Genomic DNA, 16,268 nt, shown 5'->3' on the forward strand with positions numbered 1-16,268 from the left:
AGACAGTAGAAATGTTATAAAATGAAATACTCTGTTACCTTGTAAAACGTGTTACATTTAACATCGAGGCGATGAATTTTTTTTTATCGTTTAATGTTTTTGTTTTCAAACGTGTTGTGAGCCGTAATATTAGTGTTTCTATTTTTTTTTTTCTTAATTGTTTTTGTTTTTTTCAGTTCCTTTTTGTTTTCATCGAAGTTGTTTCGTCGAAGACACAAGTCAAATAGACGGACAGCTGTGTTCATTTTAAGCCGTTATGCTTAAAATGAATGTTGATTTCTCTTATCGTTAGTGTTTCTTCTAGCTTTTCCTTTCTCCCTCTCTCTCTCTCTCTCTCTCTTTCTCCTTTTATCTCCCCCCAAATTTTTTGTCTCTTTTTTTTTTGACTTTCTCGTCTTTTTTAATCATACAATTATTTAACCCCAACAAATATACGCGTACACGATCGTACACGCATATTATAGTGTCTAACGTGTACACGTGTACGCCAAGTGGTTCGTTTTCGTTTTTATTCTATTTTTGCTGGGTTTTTTTTTTCTATAGTAACACTCTTTCTGCATCGTTCCTTATATATATATGCGGGCGAAAGATCGTCTACAACCGTTATTTACAATATGGTCGACCAATGGCGACAGTATCGCCATCGCGTGTGATCCACTCGTACCGTACGAGCACGCGTCGATCGATCTTTCGCCCTTTTCCAACTCGAACTTACTCTCCATCATTTCGCCTTATTCATTTTTCATTTTCATTTTTTTTTTTTTAATAGTTAATATATTAAAATATTACAAACTATGGCGAAAAACGTTGATTCGAAGAAATAATTAGTATGAATCATATATCCACAGCAGATCATTCTCGTGCTCGTAACATTTTGAAAACTTGACTCGATTAGTTCTTTTTCTTTTTTTTATATAACAATTAATATTATGCTGATATCGATCCTCGAAATAAATAACGTTTAAGAGCTGCGGACTTTTAAACGTTCCTAGCGTTCTTAACGTCTCTTGTAACATCACACCGATGCTGGGGACGATGCACCTTGAAGATAAACGGGTACGATCTCACTTTTCCGTTGCGTTCCTTCGGAATACTTAGATAAATTTCGATTTAGATTACAATGAATTCTCAGGGTTTGTATTGTATCGAACAGACGGATCAAAGTTTTAGAATTGTACATTTCAAGTATCACATAAGGAATGGGTGGTTAGTAGTAGTTACAAACGAATATTACTGACTGGTCAATTAGAACGTTAGGTGAAGATTCGGCTTTGGCACCGTAATCTATCGGCTCGTTGCATTCTTCGATTGTTCGAATGCAGAGTGCTAAAGTGCTATGGACATTAAGGCGAAATATACGGAACTGGGAAATAGATCTACTATTACTCCTTATAACTATTTACAAAGTTCATTAACCAAAGCTTATCAAGAGAAATAATACAATACAACGTGATGAAAAAGGCACAACATTGCATTTGTAATAAATCTTTTTTTTTAACTATGTTCAATGAAAAATAGTATGCACCATTTGCCAAAAATATTTGAACCCTTTATGGATGAAGGCCGTGATATTTCAGGCAGTGATTCATCGTCATTATCATGTCTTTGTGCACGACTTTCTTCAAACGAAATATATATGTATGTATTTATATGTGTATATATATATATATATATATATATGTATGTATGCACTAGAAGCAGGCTAACAGTTTATTAACCCTTTGCATTGTCCAACTTTTCTCGTATGTCAGTCGGCCAGCAAAACTTTACAAAACTATCCCAACTAACATTTAATACGTGATTGACGATAACGAAGGGGCGATTGTAAAAGCTATTGCGTTCCTTTGAAGTGTTACACCATTTCGTGCCATTATTTGAAAAATACAAGATTAAATCTATTAAAATCCGATCGGCGTGTTTAATCTTAGATCGTTCGAGAAATGCGTGCTTAGTGGACATCGTACACCGAACGCAAAGGGTTAACAGAACATTTGTAGCATTTACGCAATTAGTCGCAGTAAAATAAATCGTCCGAAATTTATAATGTTACTCCGAAAAGTATGTTTATCCGCAAAATGGGTTGAACTGTCCAATTGCACCCAGCACCTTTAAATACGATCTTATTAGAGTGCTACGGCTAACATGTTTCGTCATAGTTATACATTTATAAATTAAGGAAATTTGATATTCTTTTCGTTTTTATCCTGTGAGCGATAAAAATTGGTCTACCGAACTCGACTCCGAGGTTGCATCGTCCCCGCGATCAGTACTTGTGTTGTTTTTTATCTTTTTGCTTTTTCCTTCCCTTTTTGTAAATAGATAGCTCGCTTCATCGATTATCTCGAGTATACACGCACATGAACACATACACGCACGCATGCACACACGCGAGAGCGCGCTATAAGAGGAAGAAAAGAAAACGCCATGCTTAAAAGATGATTCTCCCTTTTGTTTCTTTTTTCTCTTTTCTTAAATAGTAGAAGAAGGGAAAAAAGAAACAAAGAAGAAATAAAAAAAAAGACGATTCGTCGATTCGCGAGAATTCACGGAAAAAATGTCTAACGTCGTCGATCGAAGTCACGAGTTGGCGCCACTTTTCGATCTTCCGGCTCGATCCTTGTTCTCCGCTTCTTTTTCTTTCCCTTTTTTTTTTATCTTGCCATTTCTCTTGCATAGCGTTTGCTTTGCGCGTACGGTCTACACACCGGTTTTACGCCAGAGCTGAGTGGGCCGATTAACGAAACGATTAAGAAACGAGAAACCGATAGGAAAATCGAATAATAAAAACAGATAAATAAACAGAGAAAGGACGAGATATGACTTTGTTTAAAATTTATAGAAAGAAGTGAAACGAGATTGAAGGATAAATAGACGCGTGAGAAAAAAACGTGAGATCGACGGTGCGTGTTAAAAATGCGTGTAAAGGGTAAAAATAATAAGAAAGACGAATATGTGGGAGCAAAAGAGAAACAAAATTAAAAAATCAGCCCGCTCGAGGGTAGTCCTGACTGGTCGATAATCAGGGCACGAACTGATGATGGTGGTTCTTTCCTTTTTTCTCTGGTAATAATGGTACTAATAGTAATAATAGTAATAATAAGGAGAGTAATCGTAATAATAAGTATAATGACAATATAATCGTAATAATAATAATAATGATAATAAGAATAATCGCAGCGAGCGCAGGGTTTTCATACCGTGGCGTCGTTCAATCTCCTGTTACAAACCGCGAGAATAAAACAGCGCTTTACAATGCGAGAAAAACATCGGCGCGAATTAGTTTTATAGGAATTTGATGCGTGTGAAGGGGATGGATTAAATTATCTAAAACGCTTTCGTCTTTGGACGACGAGAGCCATACCAGCGAACGGGTGTAGCGTAATTACTGAAAGTTCACATGCACATTCTCTCTCTCTCTCTCTCTCTCTCTCTGTTTGTCTCCTATCGGGAGATTGATTATCGCATATTTAGTTATTAACAGGGTATTTTATCATTGGTTCTCTACGCGTTATAACAGCTTGCGAAACACGGCTCTGGTATGGAAACCCTACGTGATAATAGCAGTGATAATGATAACAGTAGTGGTCAAAAGCCCCACCAAATATAAACGTAGGTGTGGATCTTCGGCTACCTTTTTCTTGTTACTCTCTCTCTCTCTTTCTCTCTCTCTCTCTCTCTCTCTTTCTCTCGATCGCTCTCTCCCTCTCGTTCATATCAACATTTGGTAAAAAGGTTCGCCGATTACCAACCGCGCAACGTTTTTTTTTCTTTTTTTTTTCTTTTCGTGTAAAACAGCAAACGAAACACCAAGCTATTCTCTAACAATCACCTTCTCCGCTATATGAAAAAAGAACATTCGATAGACAACTAATGATCAATTATAAACTGTGTTAATCCGTGTGTGGCGATAGTAGACTTTTTTTTTTGCTTTACTTCAATAGAGTACCTCTCACTAGACACGATTCAACATATAGAAAGTTTATCGTTATTATTTAATAATAATTATTATTTATCATTTATAATTATTATCTTAAAGCTGTCTAAAGACTCGCTGCGTGGCAGGAGTGTCGTGTTTTTTTTCATTCTTCGTTTTTCCCTTCTTCCTTTATATTACTTTGCTTATTATTTTTACTGTGTCAAACGATTTTTCTTTTGTGTTATCTTTTTTCTCTTTTACTTTATACTGTCTCTCCCTTTCTCCCCTTCTCTCTCTCGTTCTGACTCTTTGTGTTTCTTTGTTTTTTCTTTTCTTTTTCTTTTTTTTTATTAGTTAGGTACGCTGTAGTCGTCCTCGTTTTAATAACATGTTATGTTTGTTTATTTTTTTTAAATGTTTTTAATGTATGTGTACTATACACGCGATCGCGTACATCAGTTAGACAGTGTTGCGTCTAGATCACCGTAGGTGTACGTGTGTTGTGTATATTTTATATCTTAAATATCTACTACTTGTTGATGCTTTGTAATTTGTAACTTTTTTATAGATCACAATATGTCACACCATCTGCATCGGTTGAACAATTTTCCTTTATGCCTTTTCTTTGCCGTTTCCATCAGAACGCTCGGTTTGGACAATTTTATATTTCTTGTGCACAGATTGCGGGTTCACCGACCCCCTTGAACTCGACGAAACAGTTTGACGAAGCATAGAAAGAAGATTAAAAAAAAGTTGGTACGTTGATAAAAAAGGAAAGAACACGACATACGTGCGAAAAATAATTTCATTCGAAGGATATTTTTTTTGGCTAATTTCTTTAATCTAGACCAATAAGTAATAATCGTACGGTACGTTAAAAAAATGAACAGAAATTAAAACGACGATAATATCACAAGATGATGATTACGACAAAGTAGAAGAAGGGATGCGTGCATCGATCTAGTTCAAACTATCCTTAAATTGAAGAGGATCGGGATATAATATCTTTCTCGTTGATTCACCCACTCGTGCGTATTCGAATTTGTTATTGTGATTTATATTTCATATTTATATCATCAAAACCTACGTGCTAAGTAAATTCAGACCAGCCGAAATTGTTGATTTCGAAGGAAATGCAATCAAAGAAATATCTTATCGAAATAGATAATAGGTTCATTGCTAAAAAATAAATAAAATTTTACTCATCTCTTCAAACGTAAACGCGCCGATAACGCACGAATCGGAACGCGTCCTCCATTAATTAAATAGCACTTTATGCGTTTAATGCATCTATGCCGCTCCGCTGCTTTCGAACTCTCTTATTCCGCACCAGTGCGAAATATATTTAGATTATTATTTCGGTTAATCGTTTTTCGATCACGAAGAAACGCAAGAGAACGGATAGATATTTATCTTCATCTTATTATTTTTTTTTTTTTAAATCTTTCTTTCATTATCATTGTTGATATTAACACAGCGTTGCAGAATCAAAGCGTATTAAGATTTTCCTTTTCCATTGAGAGAAATAACTAGACTGCGTTAATTCTCCTTCCGACACGATCGTTCGTCTTTGAATATTATCTCTCTCTATCTTCCGCTAGCCTTCTCTTTTCCCTTCGTATCATATATACCTTTTTCTCCCCACCTTTCTTTCCTTTTTCCCCATTTTTGTTCCTGTTCTTGTCACGTGTTTCTTTTTCTTTTTTCTCTTCCTGTGTCCAAGGGCTGGACCTAAGCGACTGCAAGCCCGCAACACCTTCAATTCGATTGATCGCGCGTTGTCAGGTGATACAGTTGCCTGGGTCCACGGACATTGGCATTTCGTTACAATTATACAGTTATATAGATTCTATATAAATACCTAATATGCATTCGTATAATACATACCTAATATGCAATTGTGTTAGAACTCGGCCGTCACTCAAACGTAACGTAATTACGTACGCGTGCACACCGTCTCTTGTACCGTTCGTCTTTCATGATGGAATATTTCTATGTGTATGTAGAAATGAATGCATGTGTGTGTTGTGTGTGTGGATCTGTAGCGCGAGACAGATACTGGGAGCTATCATATTCCGTATATTTTCCGTGTGTCCTATATCTTTTCCTTCGACTGCGTGTATGCGTATGTTTATGTTATCTAATGTCTCGACATGTGTGTGTGTTCTGTATGATTTATGCGTGTACCGTTGTATGTCTGCACTGGAGTCTGTATAATCCGGACACCAGACTTGTATCTGCGTCTGCGTGCGCACTTTCCCGTACGAATCGATGAAACAAAACATAACATAATTAACTTTTTATAATATACATGTCATAGGGATTCGTATTCGGCTAGAATCTTTTTTTCTTTTCACCTATATTATATATTATTTCATTAATTACTTTTTTTTTTAATAGAGACGTCGTTCAGTTTGTAAACGAGTGTATATGGCGTCGCGATTGCTAGATCGTGATTCGACGTTTACGCGTCAAGCGAGCGAACCACTTCTTTCCCATTCTCTCTTTTGACTCAACCGTAACGAGCACCATAAGTGGCGAGCACGTTATACGCGCGCAAAGAAAAACACGGGACGAATTTCGTGAAAGGAGCACGTATAAACAAAGTTTCGTTTGCTCTGTGTACGAAGAACACTTCACAGTCGAGATCCGTTCGACGAGATTTTCGCGAGATTTTCATGCTCACGTTCATTTATCTCGTTTTCTCGGTTAAGTCAACAAATGATTGGCCCGCTTTCCGCGATCAACGGCATTTTAGTCTAACAACGCGACTACCCACACCACGCTCTCCTTTCTCCCTGCGATATAATCGTTAATATAACAACTATTCATTTATTCATAAATTCTGAACGATCAAATTCAATTGTAACGTGATCTCCACTACGGTTCATTTCCCGCTGACTGATCGTATTTCTTTCTTTCGTTTTTTTCGTTGGAATTAATGAGTGTAACCAGAGCGAAATTATAAATCAACCCGACAGCCGATCTTTCGTAAAAAATTTCACAGAAGCGAGAAGAAAGAAGCAAAATTAACGAATTAAGATGAATTCGACGGTGGTAGAGAGGAATAGCTCAGGAAATGAACGGTAGTACTCATAACGTTAATCGATGGCAACTCGTATCCACCTAAGGACATCGCGCAATAATTCTATATATCCACGATCCCGTCGTTGCGTACTTCCGTGGAATCGCACGAGCAGCAGACTCGTTTACTTTTTTTTTCTTTTTTGTTTCGCGCACACACACACATCATCTATTCTCCTTTAATCTACTATCTTTCATCGTTTATTTTTCCTTTCCTTCCTCCAGTTTGTTCTGCCCCCTCCCCCCTTTTTTCCCACGATTGGCGGTGGCCGATAGATCGAAAGTCGACGCGCGACCTATGGATCGTTCGCGTCAGGCACCCTTCTCTATCGGATCTGCGTGCAATTTCGAATTTCTATGCTGAACAATCGGCACTGGCCGGTTGTATGAATTCTCCGCGACGATATATATATTTCTTTATATATAGAACCCATTCCAGGCGAGTTTTGGTGTTTTTAGTTGACGACGAGTGACGGTGATAGTGACGGTGGCGATAACGATGACGGTGACGGTGACGGTGACAATGACGATGACGATGTCGATGTCGATGTCGATGTCGATGTCGATGTCGATGAAAATGGCGATGACGATGGCATAGACTCTGACAAGTTCCTTTAGTTCGCTTAATGACTTGAAAACGAGTTACGGTTATAATTCCAATGTTCGAGTTAAGTTAAAGCCTTTTTCACTTCATTAAGGGAGAGTCTAAATTTGGATTGGGGTTAGGCTGTTGTGAGGTCGATGGTGATGGTACCTGTGCCACCACCGAGCCCCTCCCCTCAGGCAAGACATTTCCTCCACCGCCGCTGTTCATGCCGACGTTGCTTCCAGCGCCTCTTTCTCTCATTCTTTCGCAGTAATCTGCGAATATATCACGGAAACGCTCCCAGGATTTCTCTGGTACGGTGATTGCTGTTCTAAAGTGTGTCTTCACCTGTAAAAATGTATTCTTACTTTTATCGTGCCTTTTTTTTACTTTTTTATTAAACAGTTTAGCTTATTATACTTCGAACTATAGAATACATTAATTTCGTTACGGTATCTTGAATTGTTGCCCTGTACTGATGTACCTACAACTACTTTATACAATCAATTAATTAATTAGTAGGCAAGGAATTATTTCATAGTAAAATGCTTTCATAAACGCGTGTCTCATTAGTACTGGCTTTCGACTAGTAATTACGTTTCTGTTCTAATAACGATGTAGGTTAACGAACTTCTTATTATATTCTTACACTATTATAGTTTAGGTCGAACTATAGGTTATATATACTATAACTATACTATAACTATAGTATAGGTTATAGTCGAACAATATATAAATAAACCTAGAATTTAGTACTCATCGTGTTATTTCGCAAGTAAAATAATCGTCTACTTTGGTTCCGTATTTTCAATTGTATTTATAAAAATATAAATTTCCGTAAATACCCATCTATTCGTTCTAAGTTTTACAATGTTACAATCAATTTGTATATCGAAATTTTATTATCGTGATATAATAATTATTTGATGTAAAGAATGATTTAAATGCGGTTCCTATTCGAGGCCACTTATTAAATAGGCCGTACGTTCACAGGAACTCTTTTTTCTCCCTGAATCCACCCCTACGACAATGTGTCCAACCATGTCAAGACACACCCCGTATTTTTAGCCAGCGATACGCACGTACCTCGGAAATTCTCATGTAGATACCACGGTTATTCTGGCCGATATCAAAATAGAAATTCTTGCTATCCACGCGCATGTACCGTCCTTCTGGTAAGTCACCCTTGAAACCGCCATCGTCCGTACCGTATTCTTCGAGGAGGTCCGTCAAAGCGTCACGGAATTCGATCATACCCTGTGCTGGTATTGCGATCTGTGTCCTAGGTCCTCCTCGTGTTATCGTCTGCGACACCTGTGCAACGAATAGAATCGTTTTAACAAATATTTCACTACAGATTTTCTTTGGAATTGAAGCAGGTGCGCGGTGGAAGCGATTTGTTCGAACAAATCATTTCTTCTTTTTCGACACGTTTCTTCGAAGTTTTCATTTCTTAAATGCTTTTTACCATCTGAAAAGGTTGACCCTTTCACCTCAAGACGATATCCACAAGGGACAGACTCTCTCTCTCTCTCTCTTCCTTATCACTTAGTGTAGAAAGTAAATGCATTGGCTGGTACATACAGGGTGACTCACCCGCAGGAAACGGCCGCGAGTATTTTCCTTGAGGTCCAAGTAATACCGCCTGTTATCCTTCGTCATTACTTCCGACTTCAGTTTCCCATCATCTGGCACGTTCTCCGAGTTTGGTGGACCTGCAGATTTGACGGTTCGAACAGGAAAGAAGTACATATTAAATTTTAGTCATCTGTGTCCTTTTAGTTCCCTATTCTCATTTATCGTAACAAATTATTTATCCTTAATACGATGATATATAGCACTCGACAGTTTTAGATTCAGATAGTCGTATCTCTTGAAGTAAAAAAAGAACCTTAAATATTAAAATATTTAAAATTATTATTAATATATATTAATTTATTAATACAGATACTAGTAAGTTGAGATTAAACATTGAAATATTTAAGATTCTTTGAGCTTTCATGGCCCATTCTGTATCAATATTAATTTATCGTTAACGAATTAACATTGTTTGAAATTCTCAGATACAGATTGAGCTTGAATGTTTGTTAATTTACGAAACTTCTTCAATAATAAATAGTTTCTCTTCGTTAAAATTAGATATTATCTTAAAACAAAAGCCGTAACAGGTTCACTGTCCGTTCTGACCTACATGTGAATCAGAATAATTTTAAATTACAAATTTATACGCTGGACTAAATAAAGTGTTACATGCTGCTTCCTCCGAGATTATTGCAGATATTATGTTAAACTTTTTTCGAATAATAAAATTTTTCTGGAACGGCCAATAAAGGACAACGCATCGCATTTGTTTGTTAACATAGAATGGTATATTAATATTTATATCTTTCCTATCCTATCGAATTTAATTACTTCAAATAATTTAATCGCTCAATTTCTGTCGAAAGTATTCGTATTTCGTTTTATATAATTAAAGATATGTTTTTCGATAAAAACTTTACAGAGACATCGCAAAATATAAAAGTAAACATAATCTGTGCCGGGAAGCGTTTTATGGAATGTTCTTGAAGCAATCTAGCCACTAGATTTCTTTGTAGGTCTTTATAAATATATTTTGAGCCTGAGCGATGGCCATTCTTCCTATATTAAAGGAAAATACGAAAATTAGAATATACCTGTACATTGTCTATGTATCGTGGCTTCAATCGTTTCGTTATTATTATCAAGTATTTGAAACAATATTCATGAAATATTTAATAAAGTTAAAAGTGTTTAAAAGCTCAGACATTACACTTGAATACACATGTAATACAACTTTTAAAGCACGAAACATTTATTTAGACATTTTTTATGACTTTTCCAGGTATTTCAGGAAAGTTTATACAAAAAAATGTCATGTTATAAAAAAAGAAAATGAATAAAAAATATTAATATTTAGTTTTATAAAAAATAAATAAAGAGAATCTCCATTGCTCTCTTAACAGTAGTTTTAAGGTAATGTGTGGTATATTAAATGATTGGGCCCTATGTCCTATTCAATTGCAGGAAAGTCATTGCATATTCAAGTTGGCATCTGTAATGGTTTTGAAAGAAAAGCTTGTAATCCATACTGCATATATCTCAACATGCGTAATTCGCTTGTCACGACTTTGAGTCAACAATTCGTGATTCATGCTAATGTTGACTCACAACCAACGTATCAAGATACTTTTGACTCAGAGACATATATATGTTCATCTTTCGACATCTTTATACTTGACGTTGTATCTATTATAAATATATATTACACAGAGGAAAGTTATGTATAAAAAAAATAATACAAATTCAAACAACAGTAGTTAAACTAATTTTAATTTCTAAAAATTTATACTTTCAAGTATACTAACAGTAAAAATGACATATGCATATTTACTAAGAGGAAATTTCTTTTATAAGACCAAGCTGTTCTTAATTCTGTCTCATTATTAATAACTTTTAACAACAAAAAATACAATTTCAATATTCTTCGCCTAAAGCAAGAGGAAAAGGAATACTTGTTTGCTGGAAAAAGCCTACACCAAACATGAAAAAAAGAAGAAAATTATAAAAATATTAACAATTAACGATTATCACTAGTTAAAGAGCTTTCAATTCAATTTTACACACAAGTTTTTCCTGCTAAATCGATCCAACATATTTCATAGAAAATAAAAATCCATCTTTATGTATAGCGAACGTGAACGTGCTAACACACGAATTACGATTTAAAGCAGCAAACCTTTTCTAACCGTGTACAAGCCAATTTTATTTGACAAAATATGACATTCTCTCTTGAGGCACGTATCAGTGATCGCATCGAACGAAATCTCATAACAATTAGAGATTGCAGTTTACCTAGAGATGCGTAAAAGTCACTAAACGTCGAAAGGTAGTTCCGAAACTCGGATGCTGTGCTAAGTGCCAGGTAGATTTGGCTTCTCCTCCCATCCGCGCCGATCTACAAAACACAAGCATACTTTACTTCCTTCTTTCTTTGCATTAAATTAACAAACAAAAATTAAGAAAGAAGAGAGGGGAAAAAACGTATCTCGCTGCCTTTAACCCTCAATTGGTATTGTTGGGCGGTGACTAAGTCACAAGAATTTGGATCTCTATCTAAAGACTACTTCATTTTTGACCACCTTATTTCAATTCATATTTTGTGTTTTAACTGATAGAAATTATCGTTTGATATACAGAATATAAATTAAAATATAGTAATTATTAATTAATTTTTAATTATAACATCTCAAAGTTAATTCAAGCAGTTGTAATTTGCCTATAATCTACAATACCTAGAATGTTAGTAATTACATTACGGATATTTATGTAAATTCATATTTTTGTAAACGCAATAAACGAAATGAATCATCTAATTTAATTCGTCTATTATAAAATTGTTTAAAATACCCTACTTTGGGCATTTTATGTACGCATTATACACACTTAATGTACACTTAATACTCACATAAATGTATAAAATAAATATCTATAATCCAAAATACTAGTTGAGGGTTACATGGTTAAATGGATGGTTAAACGTGGCTAACCGAGGATCCCGCTAGCAATAATTTCAGAAATACCTCGGCTACTTTGATAAACCTTCCGCGTCTGTTCTGTTTTACATCAAGATAGAATCTTTTGCTCTGTATTTGCAGCATCTTCGTTGCCAACTCCTGTTCACCCTGCTGACCTTGCTGGCCTAAAACCATCAAAGAAATCTAATTAACTCCACCTTTAATATTCATCGATACTTTACGCCTCACAGCTACCGTTTCCGTAAAACCGTCTCGTATTACCATTTATAATATATTCATACAACCCCTTTGACGTAATAAAGGACTCCATATCCATCAACGGAAGGGAAAAAGGAGCAGTTCCTATAAACGAGAAAACAATACCCTGCCACCCATTCAATTCACCCTTCTCTTATCCTCCAATTTCCCCACATTCCCTCTTACATCTACCGACTGACTCCCAGCACCTAAATCACCCCCTATTCAATGAGACCCATTCAGAACAGGGAACATAGCATTCAACGTATATAAATAACGTTTAAAGAATTCCCCGCTGGTTGAAAAAAGGGACCAAGGGTTTTGGTCGTTGCAGCGATTGCTATGACTGTTTTATGCTTGTTGAAGGGCAGACAGAAGAGGAGGAGGAAGAAGAAGAAGAAAGAAGAAGAAGAAGAAGAAGAAGAAGAAGAAGAAGAAGAAGAAGAAGAAGAAGAAGAAGAAGAAGAAGAAGAAGAAGAAGAAGAAGAAGAAGAAGAAGAAGAAGAAGAAGAAGAAGAAGAAGAAGAAGAAGAAGAAGAAGAAGAAGAAGAAGAAGAAGAAGAAGAAGAAGAAGAAGAAGAAGAAGAAGAAGAAGAAGAAGAAGAAGAAGAAGAAGAAGAAGAAGAAGAAGAAGAAGAAGAAGAAGAAGAAGAAGAAGAAGAAGAAGAAGAAGAAGAAGAAGAAGAAGAAGAAGAAGAAGAAGAAGAAGAAGAAGAAGAAGAAGAAGAAGAAGAAGAAGAAGAAGAAGAAGAAGAAGAAGAAGAAGAAGAAGAAGAAGAAGAAGAAGAAGAAGAAGAAGAAGAAGAAGAAGAAGAAGAAGAAGAAGAAGAAGAAGAAGAAGAAGAAGAAGAAGAAGAAGAAGAAGAAGAAGAAGAAGAAGAAGAAGAAGAAGAAGAAGAGGAAGAGTAAGAAAAAGAAAATGAGGATGAAGAAGGAGAAGAAGAGAAGGAGGAGGAGAAAGAAGAACAGAGGGGAGAAGAGTGGCAGGTTAGAGTGACAAGGATGAGGGGTGGTAGTCCGGAAAGAGGTCACCCAGTGTTTATTGGGTCAGCTCTTTGCCGGATTCCCTGAAGCTACGGAGAGAATTTCTGGGTCGAAGTGACGTCGGAAATTCGCCGATCGCTAGCCGAGGACAAGGTGAAACGGCGATGGCTCGTTTCTAACGAAGCTTCGTCGATAAATAAGGCTGGAATCCTGCGGGAATCAAGAAGGATCAGAATGCAGAAGAGAGAGAGAGAGAGAGAGAGTTGGATGAAACGGTCGACCGATGTTGCTCGTCCTCCTCTCTCGTTCTCGTCGATCAATAACAGCTGCACTAAACGGGTCGTTGACCTGTTTGGCCCCACTCGGCCCACCGGATACACCTCTACCTAGTTTTTCGCGCCATTAGCTTCGTCTTAACCTTTCCTACGAAAGACGAAGGCTTTTGAACCATGAACAAGTGGCTCGGTCCCATCGGCCACGGTCGAACCGTGCAAGTGTTACATCGGGGTAGAAAGTGTTTCGAGAAGCGTAGAAGATACATGCATACAGGTTTTGAGAAATAAATTGTTGGATTTAAGAAAATTGACCATACGGATAAAGATAACGGGGTTTCTGAGGCGATAAGAGAGCTTTAAACTTTACATCGAACGTGATATTGACAAAACTAGCGACATACACGGAGAACATTTTGTTGTGTACGAACAACTTGGTATTCAAAAAACGTTGATTTGTAGGTATTTTCATTTTTATAGAGCAGAATTAACAACAAAAATAATATGGTAGTAGAGAAATTTATACGAAGAATGAAATTGTGGTCTTCCAAAATCTAAAGACTTCGTTTGGTTAAATAGAGAATAATGACGATAATTATTTTCTGACGGTAAATGATCAGGAATAGTAATTGAATAGAAAAATATAACATAACACAGTTACTACAATCACATCACATATAGAATGACGGTAATCTGACCAAACGCAATATTTTATCATAAATTCATGTCAAACGTAAATAATATTAATTGCGTTTGAATTAATCATTTAAAAGTGGTAACAAAAAATATCCTACGAGATTATCATTAAATTTGAATAATCATTTAAAGAAGAAAAAGTACGATACACGATTCGAGGCACGTAGCCATCCATGCTGATAAGTCAGAAAGCCCGAAGGATCGATCCCCTGCGCGAAACGTGCGTCGAACGATCGATCTAACTGTAAAGGGTTTCTCTCGTTATTACGTACTGGACTGTTGCAGGCTGCCCGGAATTGGGACAGGGCTGAGATCGCCCTGAAAGATCCTGCTCTTGAACATTCTGCTTGCTTATAGACACGCTACCGATAGTTTATGCATCTGAACCCTGTTGTATTCCTATCCTTCTGCTCGTCACCCCTTTCGTGTATTAATATTTATTATCTGTTCCGCTTCCTCCCTTTTATTTTCTCTTTTCCTTTCTTTCAACCTCTCCTCGATCGATTACTGTACTCGATAACTCCCTTCTACCGTGAACGAGCTTATAACGTCTTCTTTCGTCGACTATGAGCCGCTCGGTGTGCATCATCTCGCAACCGTTTGATCCGTAGCATCGCGCCTTCGAGTCCGCCTCTATCACGAGCCTGGAAATTGGGACAGGGTCGAGAACACTCCACGAAGAAAGGGCCTCTCTGTCCTCGACATCCCTCTCTCTACGTGTTCGTCGATACGTCTTCTTCTCTCGCGCACTCTCTTTCCTTCCTTTTCTCCACCCTTCCTTCCCCTCGTCGTTCTCTCTTCGTCGTCTTCTTCTCACCCTCCACAACCTTTCCCACCCATCACAGTCTCTTTAATCTCTGTCCAACGACGAAAACGACAGTTGGAAAAACGTCTTCCGTCTGGTCGATGGACTTCGCATGATCGCATCAGCGGCCAGCCGTTCCTCTTCTTCGCACCCACACCCCCACAGTTCCTCCACCCCTTCTCCCACGCTCCTCCGATTTACAGTCCCTTGGAGAGAGCATAGACACGTACGTTTACCGCTTCTTCTCTTTCCTTTCGTTTGCTGCGCTTTTTTCCATGGTAAATTCATTATAATACGTTCAGGAAATTTTCACCCGTTGACCGTCGTCTTCGTCAGCCTCGAGCTGCGTCTCCGCGCAGCTTGTCTCACCAGTACGCTCGTCCGTCATTTTCCACTTCTCTCGCAACGATTCTCGCCCGTTCTCAACTCCAGCCTCGCCTCCGCTACTTCGCTAGGTCACCATTTATTATCAGGAGACGAGGAACCCGGTCGAGTTCGGCTTTATCATGAACCGGTGGAAACTAGCAGTTGTAGATCGACGCGATCAAACCTCACGAACATGGGCATACTCCAGATTCCATTTCTGTAGGATCCATTTCTTCGTTAATATCGCCACTTTCAGGTTCTAAGACAAAAAGAAACGAATCTTCGAAAGATTCTGCCGATCCTTGATTTACAACTTTTCCATTCTCTAGAAGAATTCCTTAAGTTCTCTCGATTTCCAGGATTTCTCTAACGTTCCTGATCTTCGACGAGATTCGGTCATTATCCTCGAAGCTTCGAACTAACACCGAATCACGCTATTGCTTTCTTTCTTCGCTAACGAGGGTCATGGACAACCGCAATTTCCAGTATCCTCGTAAAAAATTCTTTCTACGCTTTTGCAAATCCTTACGGCATTCTATACAGAACTCGTTCACTCTTAACCAAGCATCTTCGTTGAGATGTTTTCACGCGTTGACGAGATCCTCGTCGTTGATGGCACACCTCTCTTTCGCGCGAATCCTTACGTAACCGGCACGTCTTCTCCCATTCTTTCCGCATGCACGTTTAGATGAAAATTCTACGGAGGACTCTCTTCGCGATCCCGTACCCGTCCACGCATCCCGGTCGCTCGCGGATTTACGAGGCT

General features: G+C 37.5%; 1 protein-coding gene and 1 long non-coding RNA gene across 7 annotated transcripts in view; one reads left to right on the top strand and one right to left on the bottom strand.

Moving 5' to 3' along the window:
* LOC100740146 (transcriptional activator protein Pur-beta) overlaps positions 1 to 16,268 on the bottom strand; it is a 28,782-nt gene that overhangs the window by 2,833 nt on the left and 9,681 nt on the right. For 3 of the 6 annotated variants that reach the window (XM_012386265.3, XM_024368003.2, XM_012386264.3), the window contains 5 exons: positions 12,188 to 12,306; positions 11,460 to 11,562; positions 9,171 to 9,301; positions 8,673 to 8,900; positions 7,755 to 7,934 (listed from right to left, as the gene is read on the bottom strand). In XM_012386265.3, the coding sequence (XP_012241688.2) occupies positions 7,755 to 7,934; positions 8,673 to 8,900; positions 9,171 to 9,301; positions 11,460 to 11,562; positions 12,188 to 12,306 (761 nt within the window). Of the gene's footprint in view, positions 1 to 7,754; positions 7,935 to 8,672; positions 8,901 to 9,170; positions 9,302 to 11,459; positions 11,563 to 12,187; positions 12,307 to 14,603; positions 16,263 to 16,268 lie in introns of those variants that run through there. The other 3 variants (XM_012386266.3, XM_033321007.1, XM_024368002.2) reach the window with 2 other exon arrangements.
* LOC117151728 overlaps positions 13,506 to 16,268 on the top strand; it is a 12,087-nt gene continuing 9,324 nt past the window's right edge. Inside the window, exon 1 of the long non-coding RNA XR_004461829.1 lies at positions 13,506 to 13,625. This is a non-coding gene — a long non-coding RNA (uncharacterized LOC117151728). The remainder of the gene's footprint in view (positions 13,626 to 16,268) is intronic.

Source organism: Bombus impatiens, unplaced genomic scaffold (genome assembly GCF_000188095.3).
Source record: "Bombus impatiens unplaced genomic scaffold, BIMP_2.2 scf_0382, whole genome shotgun sequence".
Classification (NCBI taxonomy): Eukaryota; Metazoa; Arthropoda; class Insecta; order Hymenoptera; family Apidae; genus Bombus; species Bombus impatiens.